General features: G+C 37.9%; 1 protein-coding gene across 1 annotated transcript; it reads left to right on the forward strand.

Moving 5' to 3' along the window:
• The first annotated feature begins 664 nt into the window (after nucleotides 1-664).
• SLC38A2 (solute carrier family 38 member 2) lies at nucleotides 665-13,192 on the forward strand. The gene is made up of 16 exons (XM_048499971.1): nucleotides 665-1,016; nucleotides 1,936-2,165; nucleotides 2,500-2,581; nucleotides 2,695-2,810; nucleotides 4,470-4,543; nucleotides 4,640-4,732; nucleotides 5,063-5,144; nucleotides 7,360-7,442; nucleotides 8,538-8,596; nucleotides 8,713-8,883; nucleotides 9,227-9,306; nucleotides 9,411-9,511; nucleotides 10,461-10,585; nucleotides 11,382-11,526; nucleotides 11,626-11,723; nucleotides 12,760-13,192. The coding sequence occupies exons 2-16, from the start codon at nucleotides 2,056-2,058 to the stop codon at nucleotides 12,856-12,858; spliced, it is 1,518 nt and encodes a 505-aa protein (XP_048355928.1). The 5' UTR covers nucleotides 665-1,016; nucleotides 1,936-2,055; the 3' UTR covers nucleotides 12,859-13,192.
• Nucleotides 13,193-14,749: the final 1,557 nt, after the last annotated feature.

Below are 14,749 nucleotides of genomic sequence, written 5' to 3' on the forward strand. Positions count from 1 at the left end.
TTAGCTAACACAGAATAGCAATACAGATTATTGAACATAAGCATGACTTCTTGGAAGTAACTCCTATTTTATTGACATGGGGTTATTTCCAGGGAAGTAACCTCTATCACCACTGGTTTATATGTTGTTATCCAGAAATTCATATTTACCCTTTTCGTTGTTCATTCATTTGTAACAAAATCAACAGTTCATCACAATCTTTTATAAAAATTAAAAATCCCTGATGTGTTGGTATTACAGAATACGTAGATATCGTGTTTGGAAGATTTTCTTCCCCCAGCTAATTTAGGTGCATATTTATATGATGCCATACTAGACTGAATGCTACACCTTCATTTTCAGCTTGATCTATCACTCTAATTAAAAAAAACCCGGGGTGCTTCGATTAAAACCAAAGGGGCATCAATGGGAACAAATTTCTACATAGCTGCGTAACTCGCGCCGCATCGCCGATCTCCTCCCAGCAGTTCAGTAACCGCCTCGTGATCTTTTGTGCGGGAAGGGGGCGGTTCCAGAGGGGAACAGCGGCAGCCGAGGAAGGGTGGAGGGGCCGGAAGAGAGCCCCGGGCGACGCGAGGCAGCAGTGTTGGTATACAAAGGAAAACTGCTGCACGTTGCCGAGTGGAAGCCGCGCCCTGTCCTCCCTCGCTCCCTCCCTTCTGACGTCGCCGCATTCCACCCTCAAAAGCGGAGGCAGCGCGAGGCATTCTCTAGACCTGTGCGCGACTTGTCGCTGCATCTTGTAGCGACCGTTTCGCAAAGCATCAGAGACACATACCTCGCCCGAGTTTTTTTCCCTGTTCGTTCGTCTGTTTAATTTAAGAAGAGAACAGTACGTTATTATTTTATAACCGACTTGTTAAAAAAACTTTTTTCTTGTCTACTGGGGCCTTTCAATTGTTAAATATTTAAAGGGATTTTTGTGGCTGCTTTTTTCCCCTTTCTTCGAAGAAGCGGTTTAATTACGACCTCATCAAAGATTCCGAACATCCAGACTAGAAGCTTCACTGGTTAAGGTAAAAATTAGATGGACAATGGCTGAAATGTTTCTAAGATTTTTTGGAGGGGTTGGGGGGAATTTTTCAGGTAGAGGAAAGTATTTAAATGTATAACTTACGTATCAAATGGTTTTTGTTATGTAAGATTGTATAAGATGTACTGGCGGGGGGACCCACCCGGCCAGTGGTGGCTGCTGCATCCGAGCAGTAGTTTTAAAAAAGGCACGTATCTCATACATGCCTAGACGCTGCTGGTGCAGTCTTGTCTTGTGACTGATTTGCATTTTTTGTCATTAATATTCGGGGATCTCGTTTTTGGAGGGAGAGACAACAAGCCGCGGTAACGAAGCAACGAAGGGAGAGTGTTAAAAGCGGTAATGTGTGTTAATCCCTCGACTGGGTTGCATCATATTCAGGGACCGGTGGGGATGGAGTTGTTGCATTGTCGAGCTTTCAGGCAGAATAGCTGTTAGTATTCATACACAATGTAAGTGGATTTTCATTAACCACTCTTTGCAGTTCAGATGCTCAGATCAGGATTTTTGTCTCTGAATACGTCTGAAACGGAGACACGTCTGGTTTAAGTCTGGGGAGGAGGAAGCCAGATGATGCTTTTGTTGTATGCGTCGAAATAAATTCCTGGGCAGATAATGTGCCCTTTGCGCACCCTGGCCTTTGCTAAGCAGATCTGATCCCCCCACCTCTCCGTGGCGTGGACTCCAGTGTTGTAGCGAGCCATTATCTTTGTTCTCCTATCCTGTACTTTTCCTTTCTTCCCCCCTCCCGCATCTCCCGCCCTTCGCTGCTAGTACTTTTCCACTCGCCTGGCTGCTGATGAATCAGCCGCGGTGAACAGCAGCAGCGGCGGCGGCGGCGGCTCACGTGACCCTGTTGGGGAGACCACTGCAGTATTGACGTTCCCTTTTTACCTTCGCAGACAAGGCAAGTCAAGCGACCAAGGACGAAAGATCAAGAGGCATCTGCGCTGCTGCTACAAACCCAAATAATTCGCTTGCCTGCCTAATCTGGTGTCTGAGGAGGCATCCTGGATCCCGGCATGACCAAAGCTGAGATGGGCAAGCTCAACACTTCCCCCAACGAAGACAGCAGCAGCTATAGCTCCAATGACTTCAACTACCCCTACCCAACCAAGCCTGCTATGAAGAGGTTAGAGAGTTTCCCCTACATCTCTTTTGTTCTGAGACAGAACTACCGGTATCTGGAACCTCTCAGTGGTTTTTATCAGCCGTGTGTTTCAGCCTTGTATCTTTATTCAAAAAAATAGCCTGTCTTTAATGTTTGCATACATCATAAATGTCAAAAATCTAATTTCCAAATATTTCTATTGCCACATAAATCCTATACATATAGTCAAAAATAATCATTGAAAATTAATAGCATCTGCAACTGAAACAGTAAAAGTCAAGAATAGTGATCTTTTAAAAGGGGGAAAGTGTTGGCGATATTTACAGGTGCTTTTTTCCTCCCCCTTTTTCCACAGCCATTATGTAGACATGGATCCAGAAAACCAAAACTTTTTACTTGAATCCAATCCTGGAAAGAAGAAATATGAAACTGAATATGTAAGCATGCTTTTATTGCCATTTTAAATAGAAGCACATATCCCCATCTCCCCCTCCCCCCGAATTATTTGAAAAGCATTCTGAACTGACCTCTTTCCATCCTTTTTTCATAGCATCCAGGCACTACTTCCTTTGGAATGTCAGTATTTAACCTCAGCAATGCTATTGTGGGCAGTGGCATCCTGGGGCTGTCTTACGCCATGGCAAACACAGGAATTGCTCTTTTTATGTAAGTATTACTTGCGTTTGAAAAGCAGAGTATTATGTACTGTTCACACTAACACTGAACCCAATTGCTTTTCTAAACTGGTCTTGTGTGGGGAAAGAAAAGTGTAACATTGCGCTGAACGGTTAAAATCACATGCTTGGAGCATTTGAATGCAGACTAGTTGTCCCACTGACAGGGTTGGGATTAAGGCTGCAGTTCTGTACTTAAACTCTTACCATACTCAATTGGAATTGTCACCAGATCCCATTCATGGTTTATGAGAAGCAAGTGATTTTGAACAAAAGACATAATCAAGCTGATATTTCACTGTTCCGGTTAACATTCACAAAGTATGTTTTCCCAGTTTAACAGTGTAATAATCCTATGCAGAGTCAAAATTCACAGATTTTAGTTGGCTGGTATTGGAGTAACTGTGTAACATCACAATGTAAATAATGGAATGTTATCCTAAGGTTGTTTTTAGGTTTCTCATTTATTTACTTGAGGCACAATATTTGAAAGCTACATATTTAATATGGAAGTGGTTTTTCATACACGTTTCTGTTTTCTCAGGTCCCTCAGTATGGCTCAATGATGGTCACTCTGAGGTGTCCAACATGCAGTATGCTGGTAATATTACTGCTGCTCCAGAAACAAACTGAAATGTGACACACAATTTGGTGTATGGCATTTTTTTTTGCTAATTGTTTTAATGTGGAAGTTCATATGCATATGAAATATAAAGAAAGCAAAGCAAAAATGTGCCATACAGTTTGAGAGAGATGGAGATAATTATTTAGCTTTATGTGCCAGTTCATGCTCCAGGAAAGTTTTGCAGTGGTTACATCATCAGCATAATGCGTGTTAGCAGTATTTTAAGGAGGGTGACGCCTAATTGAAAACCTGTTTTAAAAAACTCCCATTGATTTCATTGTGCTTTGCATCAGGCTCTTAGTACTGCATTTTCCAAAGTTTAGTTGCCATTCTTTCTCATGAAAACACTGCCTATCTTTAATACCTGTAATACTTGAACAATATGAACAGTTTTATATTAACAGATTACTATCAGTTGAATCCTGTACAGGTCTACTCCAATCCAAGCCAGTAGAAGTCAGTGGATTTAGGCTAAGCCAATGGAAATCAATGGATTTAGGCTGAGATAACTGTAGGGTTACATACTATGTAAGCTCCATCCTTAACAAGAAGCTTCTTGTAAGAACTGCTTTTCCTGTTAATTAGACCAACAATTAAATGTGACATCGTGATTTGATGCACAAAATCAAAGTAGTTTATGCTACCTTACACCTTAGACTTAACAATGCTTAGAGGTAAATACTCTTTCAGTAAGAATTGGAACAGTTTAACAATTTAATATTGAAATCCTAACCATATTGAACTTATTAGTTTGTTGATGGAATTGTATATAAATGTATAAATCACAGCATTGTTTCTGTGTCCTGATCTAAATTTTGTTTTGTTTTTTGAGCATGATCCAGTCAAAATTTGAAACTTTGATTACTGTGGAAAAGATAATCAAACAATTGACTTATTCTAATTGATAGAATCACAGAGTTTAACTTGGGGAGAGTTGAGTCCTGAATGCTAGATAGGCTTGCTGCACTTTGTGTCTACATTTATTTTATTTCAGTCAGAGTGAAATTTGTCATTTTATTTTTTTAGAATTCTTCTGATCTTTGTGTCAGTATTCTCTTTGTATTCTGTTCACCTTCTCCTGAAGACTGCTAATGAAGGAGGTATGACACTATTGTGATTGGTAAATTAGAAGTTTTAATTTTTCTTCTTCTTTGTAACTTATAAGCTTACAAAAATTCTATTTTCTGGGGTTTCAGGATCTCTGCTATATGAACAGTTGGGAATGAAGGCATTTGGCATGGCTGGGAAGCTTGCAGCATCTGGATCTGTTACAATGCAGAACATTGGAGGTGAGGCCTGTCAAATACTATGTCCTTTTAAATGATGTAATCAAAACAGTTGTCTCTGTTGTAACAATTTAGTCACATTAAATGTTTAGTCACATTAAATGTTTTAATTAGTTTCAAAATTGCATTAATGAAGCATATATTTTGTGACTGTTCAACATGTATCACATTCTACATTTGAATAATCTACAATATTATTTACTATTCTAATTTATGTGACTTATTCTAATTGATAGAATCACAGAGTTTAACTTGGGAAGAGTTGAGTCCTGAATGCTAGATAGGCTTGCTGCACTTTTCACATGAATAATCTACAATATTATTCACTTACAGCTATGTCAAGCTACCTCTACATAGTGAAATATGAATTACCATTAGTCATCAAAACATTTATGGACATTGAAGAAAACACAGGGTAGGTCTTTGCATAGATACTGTAAGTAGAATCAGAAATGGGCATTGTAAATACTATCTCTAGGGACCTCTGCTGAAAGGTTTAAGTGTAACCTCTAATCTTTTGTTACATCAGACGACTTCTTTAATACTTCATTTGTCCTGCATGCTAGGCTTTACTAGAAAAGAGATTAGGGAAAAGTTTTCCTTTGACAAAATAATAACCTATAGCAAACTGAATTATGGAAGCAATCCGGGGGGGGTGGGGGCGGCGTTTGCTTGGAGATATGTTTCATATTATTAAAAGGGGCTTCTCTCAGGAAATTATCTTTAGAATTTTACCTTGAGGGCTCCTTCACCAAAGACTACTTTGTTGTGAGACTTTTAATAAACCTGTGTATTCTGTGGTTTTTCTTGTTTTTTTGAAACCATTTTTGTACATTACGCATATGAAAAAATATTACTGTAAAAACAATAGTTCAACTGTGATGCTGTTATTGCATCAAAATGGTAGCTGTATTTGCAACTGAGTGTACCGGCTGGAATTGTGAGATCATACAGTTACATGGCAGGTTAAGACAGGTGCCCTGACTTCAATGGAATTTCCAGATAGTTCTAACAATCCACAAAAAACATTTTTAAAAACCTGAACACCATTGACTTCACTAGTATTCGAGGACATAGTTCTAATTTCACATAATTTATCAGAATTGTGTTCCGGGGGTTTATTTCATGACTAAAAATGAGTAGTCTTTTTTTTCTTGGGAAATGTTTGTTCTGTGTGGGATGCATCTTATGCATATGATAAGATCTCACTAATGCATTCCAGAATTGTGGTATGCCTACTCCTTCAGTGAGTTGCATGGATGCATCCACAGGCACCAAATGAGGCTGTTAAAGCAAATGAGAGGCATGTGCTGCCTGTCTGGTACCCATCCAACCCTCCCATTTCTGCTCCGTCAAGAAATGTTAGCTTGCATTTCTTGACTACACAAAAAGAGCAGAGCTTGATGTGTTTGAACAGTGGACTTGTGCTTCACAGAGGTCTGTTTGTGTTCAAAGTTTTCTCCTTAAGTGCATATCTTCATTAGGTTCTGTTAAACCCAAAGCCAGTTGCAATAAGAACAGTTTCCTAAAAATAATCCCTGTTAAATATAAGGTAGCTTTACCTTTGAGTAGACAGGTTATCAATGCTTCTTAAAATATGTAAGTATATCTCCACTCCATAGCAGAAGAAATGCAAATCCACAAGAGTAAAGATTAAATTTGAATAATTTAGAAAATGTCAGTTTGTTTTGAATTATGAATCCCAGCTATATGACAGTTATTCTGATAATGGTGGGACATTAAACTGACTCACATTCTTGTTTTACCTGAATATTCTGTTGTATTAGGATTATGCCATATTTACACAACTTTAGAGTGCATTTGTAATGTCAGTAGCTAGGTAAACTGTCATACTTCGCTCCTAAATACACTCAACTGGCTGATATTCCACAGATTTATGGATACATATGAGATTTGCAGTTGTTAGCTGGGAAACTGAAAATGTTTTACACCAGGATCATTGGCCAATCCATCACTCACGGTGCAATTTGTTGTCTGCATCCTTCAATTACATGAAAAATGATAACTTCAGCAAAATTTGCTTTCATAACTTACAGCCAGTTCTGTGTGCATTTATGAGAAACTCAGTTGGACTTACTTCTTATTAGAACTTCCCCTTTAAGACTGTGGTTTTAAAAATTAAAGATGCCATTCAAAGCCATGTGAGAAATCCCATTTCAGGCAATCTGTGCATGAACCTTAGGCGGTTGTTCTAGCTTCTACAGTTGCTTCCATGCTGGTCCCAGTTTGTATAAAGTGCAATTGATATTTTGGTTAACAATCGTCCAAAGCCTGGATACTGCTTACATAGTTGTTAACCATGATATCAGATATGAGAGTAGTTGCAGAAGTGATGGCAACTTTCTGTTATTGGACTAAATGGGGGGAAATGGCCACAATCCTAGTTAGAAAGCAAGTTGTATTAAATCCAGGTCAACTTCTTTTTAAGTAAATGTGTTTTCCTGCTGGAAACTACAGTACAGGTTAGTTAGGAAAAGAAAGCCCAGTGTATGCAGTTTTTCAGAAATAATTGTGCTTGACTGGAATACTAGTATCAGTAACCTTGAACTAGTTTACATTGTATATATGATCACCATGCTTCAAATGTAACTTTTTTTCTCCTTTTACAGACAGTGGTTTTTGAATGGTGACTATTTGGTCCTGTTGGTATCCTTGGTGCTTATTCTTCCGTTGTCCCTGTTAAAAAATTTAGGTAAGTTGGTATTAAATTTAATGTATTTTGTTTATGTAATGTTGAGAGAGAGACCCTTTCCATACAGGCCAATGAACACAGTTAAGAGCGGGATAAAACCTGGATTGGGGCAAAACTTTGCATGAATCCGTCTTCTAATGCTAGTCTGCTCCGCATTCCTCCCCGGGTTTTACAAAAATCACGATATGTTCGATTCTTTTGTATTAACATGCCTCACAGCCATGGCCTAGCAAGTGTCTGCAAGACACATTATGCAGCTGGGTGTTTGTTTTAGCTTACCTCCTGGCTCCCATCTACAGAGCCACGCAGGGGCTTCTGGCTTCAGCAAAGTTCTGGGGGAGCATGGGTGCCTGCCTGCGGAACTGCACATGATGGGAGGTAAATTTTACCCCCCAAAAAGCACGCCTCTGTGCAAAGACACACACCCCAGCCAATGCACTGGCTGTCCATGGGACAGCCAGCCATGTGAACAACCTGAGGCTATGCCAGGTTCATTTATCCCGGCTCAACCCGGTCTAAATTTGCTGTGTGGAAAGGGCCAAAGTGTGTGTGTGGTTATCTTCCTCATCATCTACATGAGATTCTTTTGATGTATAAACCATTTCTGCTTCTTTGGCTAATATATGCTGAGGTAAATTCACAGGTGATTTGCAAAAGCCCAAATTAGTGTATTTATTTATTTATTCTACTTTTATACTGCCCTCCCCCGGAGGGCTCAGAGCCAGGTCAACTTCTTTTTAAGTAAATGTGAAGAACCTCCTGATGTGAATCTTTGTTTAGTGTTTTGCATGTTTACATTGTGAAATAACAAATGGAGGGATTTATGCTGTGCTTGGTTTAGTTGGTTTGGTTGTAGCAAGACATAGTACCAATTCTTGTCAATCCAATTGTTTTAACCCACACTGGCAACTTTGCAGACCAGACACTGGAGGTGTCATCACTCAAAAGAACTGTACAGCTCAGTCCCTTTTCCAAATCTTGTTTGACTTGAGAATTTCTTGCAATGAACAAACTTCTTATAGACTTCCATCAGTTATGCAGAAAATAAAGAAATGTCAACTTAAACACGTGACTTACAGTACTTCGTTATTGCAGGTTATCTGGGATACACAAGTGGATTTTCCTTATTGTGCATGGTCTTCTTTCTGATTGTAGTAAGTATTGTCGTGATTTGTTTGTATTTTTAAAAAAGTTTATGATATTGAGAATGCAAAGGACATCTAAATTATCCAGTGAAAGTAACAGGCTATATTTGCTTATTCCTTGCCAGGTTATTTGCAAGAAATTTCAAATTGATATTTGTGGAGTGGATTATAGTATGGTTAACATAACTCTGAATGCCACTTTAGAACATCATTCAATTGCTGCAGATGTTCATGAAACAGCACACAATATAACTGATGACACATGCACGCCAAAATATTTCATCTTCAATTCACAGGTAAGGTTAAAGAGTAGCAAGAATCCCTTCGTTCTAATTAGAAATATGATCATTTCTGCTTAAAAGCCTCATTCACTGTGGGGGTTCACTACTGCAAACCTTGTTTAATAAGTAGCATGTAGGAGGCAATGTATGCTTTCTGGTAAGCAAAACTGGTAAGCAAAACAATGTTTGAATCAACTACATAGAAGTACTCAGCTGACTTGGCAAACAATCCATAGTAAAAATTGCACTGATTTAAATGAACTGTGATTATTTTGGTAAATAGCTTGATTAACTTTTTAAAGATAAATATGTTGCATATTACAAAGGTATTTATGAATGCACTTTGTGTATTTTTCAGACCGTCTATGCTGTACCAATCCTAACCTTTTCCTTTGTCTGCCATCCCGCTATTCTTCCCATCTATGAAGAACTGAAAGGGTAAGATTTCCACCTATTTCACATGGCATCTATTTCATAGAAAATGAAAACAATGTGTGGAAACATAAATTTCAGAAATAATGTTTTTATTTCCTTTCCAATAGCCGAAGCCGCAGAAGAATGATGAAGGTGTCCAATGTTTCCTTCTTTGCCATGTTTCTCATGTACTTTTTGGCTGCTCTCTTCGGCTACTTGACATTTTATGGTAAATAGTCTCTTTCTGTATGTCTGTTCTCTATAGGCATTTTGGACACAGCCCAGCTTTTTATATAATTTTTATTTCAGCGAAATAAGCGTGAGGTTAACTGTTCCACCAAAATCAGTGGATTGTAAAAAGTGTGTAATGGCATGGATCATGATTCTAGGGAATTGGGTAATCCACAGTTTGAGACATGCTGCTGAAAAACAATCCTCATTAAATTACGGGGCTTACTTCTGTATTCATGTAAGTGGCAGCAGAATTTAGCCCCTGAGTTTTTATGTTTTACAAATCTACGTAAAGATAATTCCTTGTCTCAAATACATGTGCAGTCCTGCCTGTTTGGTTTTCCTAGAAAGGAGGAACATACTAGAGCTTACTAATAGAGACTTACCCTTATACACCCTCCACTATCTTTAACTTCTATCTCTCCTTCCCTCTAATGAGGTACAAGAGGTGGGTACGGTAAAGATATAGGGAGGACAGGTGGTAGTCTTCAGTAGGCTAGTTACCATATCAGCAGGCTTGCCTCTTATCTGTCCCCAAGTGCAAACCAATGTAAAATTGTGTTTATGCTGAAAACCCAGTATGGCCTGTCTAATTTTAATTGGGGCTGTGAGGTGAACGTTGTCTTACATCTTCAATATTTAATATTTCATCAGAGTTCACAATGCATGAATACTCTGAAAAGCACTTTGTTTACCAAATTTTCTTATCAGTTTGATTCTGAATATAGAACATTGGTTGTCTATTTCAGACATTGTTAAACAAAATTGAACAGGGCAGAATATCTGTAAATTCGTTTTCTGAGATTTACAAAGTGACATTGCAATTTACTAACACAATTCTATTTGGGAACTAATTTTCATTCACTTATTTAATTGTGCAGAGAGTTTACCATTGCCTTTGCTCTTAGGTTAATTATTAATCTGTTAAAATGCAAACTTCTTTGTAGGAAGTGTTGAGCCAGAGTTACTTCATACATATTCTAAACTGCTGGGATCTGATGTTCTTCTCCTAATTGTCCGTTTGGCTGTTCTGATGGCAGTCACTCTTACAGTGCCAGTAGTAATTTTTCCGGTAAGTGACTTTATGTGGGGAAGGAGGGGACAGGGAGCCATTTAGTGGAAAATGCAACATTTACTTGGAAATCAAACTAATTTAGTGCTTAGATGTTGATTTCCTGTTTTGTTTTACTTTTTTAAAAAAATCCTGCTGATGAATCCATTATTTATCTTTGTGTAAATCAAGATTAGTTTATCAACCTCCCTATCAAACTGAAATATCATTAAATTCCTTTTGCTATTCTTCTTTAGACTGGAGTTGTATATGCCAGTAACTTGCACATGGAGTGTTTGTGTGCAAATGTCCTATTTGTTTAAACAGATAGAATACATTTGGATATAGAAAGAGTGAACACGTGCACCTGTTCTCATGAAATGTATAAGAAATATATCTCATTTCCTTAGAATATGGGGAGGGGCTATGGTCGAGGGAAGAGCCTCTGCTTTGCATGTAGAAATCCAAAGTTCAGTCTCAGCATCTCCAGTTAAAAGGATCAAATAGCAGATACAGTGAAAGACTTCTGCCTGAGTCCCTGGAGAGCTGCAAAAATGGGCAATACTAACCTTGGTGGACCAGTAGTCTGATTCAGTATAAGGCAGTTTCATGCGTTTTCAAACAAATAAAGTTGACTGTACTATATAATCTCCATCAATCTGTTTCTTCCCTTTTCATGGTTATATAAAAGGAAACAAGCCCCTCCCTTGCACACACACTCTCTTGTATTTTCTTTCAGCAGTCTTCAACTTATGTATTATTTTGTTAGAAATATTTTTAAAAGAAATGGCTTTGAAATGTCTCTCATGTTTTACAGATCCGCAGTTCCATCACACAGTTGTTGTGTGCAGAGAAGGAATTCAGTTGGTTGCGACACAGCGCTATCACAGTGGCTCTTTTGGCATTCACTAATGTTCTCGTAATCTTTGTTCCCACCATTCGAGATATATTTGGGTTCATTGGTGAGAGTTATTTTGTTACTATTGTTCTTTGTTAATTCTTTGTAAAACATTTAAGTAATAGATTAAAGAACTGAATATTTGGTAAATATTTTAATACAGGTGCATCTGCTGCTGCCATGTTGATCTTCATCCTGCCATCTGCTTTCTACATTAAGCTTGTGAAAAAAGAACCTATGAAGTCAGTACAGAAGATTGGGGTAAGTGTAGAGGAATGCTCACAATCCACACAATAATTGGCCATCAAGGCCATTGCTTCCTAGAAGCAGAGCTTTCTCCCTCTCTGGCCGTCTTTTGAATGATTTAATTTTCCTGTTTCTCTCAAGACATTCTGCTGCCTGTGACCATCTGGGTAGCTGTTTTCTGATTTGATTCCCACTGTTAATTTGCTTTATAAGTAATAGAGTATCTGAAATTGTAACTTGCAGTCACAGAGCTCTTGGTATTAAATTACACTGCTATTTGGATTACAACCAGGTGCGTTTGTAGAAGGAATATGCATGATCACAACTGCTTTAATTAATTGTGCTCCACATCTTTATTTCATTATTTTAAAAAATGAGGGATGTTTGGCTTTGTGTGATCCCTCCAGTGTTTCTGTAAATCCACAGGCTGTGATTGCCTTTCTTGTATTGATCTCAGTTCCATCTATTTGGATAGCTCAAGCTTTGCTCTTCTGTTAGTTGTCCAATTAGATTTACTGTAGACATCCTTTGTGATCACGTTTGTTCTTAATTTGTATTGTTGTGAGTCAGTTTTGCATGGAACTGAATTAAATATTAAACTGAAAACAGTGGTACTTAAAATCTCAGCCTAACATCCTGATCTTTAGCATATTAAACAGGAGTAATCATTGATAAAAATCACTGAGAGTCTGTGAGTATAGAATTGGGGCCCCAGCTTAATGTAAGTTACTCTGAGTTGTTAAGAAAAAAACCAAAACATCTGAAAACAATTTTAGGATTCAGTGACCAGTCTCAGCTTTCTATGGCTTCAGTGGAAAGAAATTACTTATGAATACACAAAGTCAGAGTTTTCTTTTATAATTGCACTTCACCCAAGATGGGGAAAGGTGTTTTTTTAGAATGTATGTCTTAAATTGCAGCATGGAATATAGTAATAAAAGTCCAGCTTTCTGAGCAATTCCATTATACTTGCTAAAATAGTTCAATTATAGAATAGCCTACTTGTTTCTGATGAAATAACTTATCATTATCTTGTATTCTGTTTTTGTAGGCTCTTCTTTTCCTACTCAGTGGCGTATTTGTGATGACGGGAAGTATGACCTTGATCATTCTGGACTGGGTCCACAATGCTGCTTCCGATGGCCATTAACTGTCCACTTCAGACTCCAGTGTTCATTCAGCTATCTACTGAAAGAGAGAACTTCTTATCCATGTTTGCAGTTCTGCTTCCTTTGAAATGCAGATTCTTTGATGCTGGTTCTTCTGAGTGTAGAATAGATGGACTTCTTTCTGAAAAAAGAAAACTGTTCTGCACAATGGAAATGAATACTAACATCAGACCACCTGAATCTTTGGCTGAGGGAAGTGACTATTTATTCCATTCCAGAGAATGGACAGCTGTCTCTGTAAAATTTTATCAAGCCAGATATTTGGCTTTTATCATTGTTACTTGGATTTTTTTATTATTTACTTGAACGTGCCTATTGGAAACAAGTGGTGTGAGAAATCAGTTAGTTTACAGCAGAGAATGGGGTAAGCTAACCAATGAAAGTGAAAGAGAAAAAAACAATTATTTTTGTACCAAAAATTTTATGGACCTCAAAAGCACTATTTTGACTTTAAAAAAATGTTTTGTAAGTTGATAATTCAAATAAGTGTAGAAAGAAACCTATAAACTGTCTAATCAGTGTTCTAAATTCAACAAGTCTGGCCTTTCTATAAAGGCATAACTTTAAAAGGTATATTTTTGGCCATGAGAAATTATTTTTAAATTTATTATGCTAAAGGTCACCTAATTTGGAAGGCTCAAAATTGCACACAGGTTCTGTGTGTAACTCAGTTATCTTAAAACTGAACAAGGACAACCCAGTTTTAATATAGCTGACTCAATCAACATTAACCAACATACTATCTTAAAGGGAGAAGTTTACTCAAATTACCATGTTTAAAAAACAATTATACCACCAGAATGGGTTATGTAGTAAAACAATTTATATGTAGCAAATATAGCATCCAATCAAAGGAGCACTGCAACCAAGCAAGCCCCTTGAAATTCATGTGGGCTGCAGAGGACCAGTATTTGGCAGATCACACAGTAGTTGAATAAAACAGCAATATCTTAGCATTTTTCTTCTTGAGGTACTCAATAGTGCAATTAGATACAATGGAAGAATTCATTCAGTTGCAGTTACCTGCTAAATCTTTGTAATTAGTTGCTATAGGAAGTCTATCCCTGCTGATGGGAATTCTTCTCTGACAATACATACGTAATCTAGATTCATTATACAAATTTTGGCTTTATTTTAGTTTATTACTTGAAAAGAGTAAATGTGAGGTCCTGTTATTGTTTACCAGTGGTACAGTATTTACAAACTAAAGGGGTGTTTTTTTTTCAGCACCAAGTTTTCATCCATTACTGGATTTAAATTATTCTATGTTCCTTGGAACATGTAATATATAATTTATATATCACACCAGGCGTTGGTGATAGCAACAAAAGTTTTCTTCATACGGCAACTGGGATTTTTAATGCAAATTATAGTGTACACTAATCTTTGTTTTTAAAGAAAAAAGGTCATATCAGATGAGATGGTCATCTCATCTTTGGCTCATTCCGCACATGCAATGCTCTTTGAAGCTGTGCGGAATGGCAAAATCCACTTGCAAACAGTTGTGAAAGTGGTTTGAAAACGCATTATTTTGCGTGTGCGGAAGGGGCCTTAGTTTCTGAAATAGATGTATGCTGCTAAGCCTTGACTAGTTTGTTAAAGATGAAGCTAGTATACGGAGGGTAGTAAAAACAGGATTTTTCCCTTAATGTGGATAGATTTGTCTAGGACAGGGGTAGGGAACCTGCGGCTCTCCAATTGGCCATGCTGACAGAGGCTGATGGGAATTGTAGTTCCTGAACATCTGGAGAGCCGCAGGTTCCCTACCCCTGGTCTAGGACATAACAAAACTCTGCTTTCCCTGTCCTTCCTTCCTTCAACTGAATGTGCCTGTTCATGGGAAGTCTGATAATACCTCTCGTATCCCTGTCC

Source organism: Sphaerodactylus townsendi, linkage group LG06 (genome assembly GCF_021028975.2).
Source record: "Sphaerodactylus townsendi isolate TG3544 linkage group LG06, MPM_Stown_v2.3, whole genome shotgun sequence".
Lineage (NCBI taxonomy): Eukaryota > Metazoa > Chordata > Lepidosauria > Squamata > Sphaerodactylidae > Sphaerodactylus > Sphaerodactylus townsendi.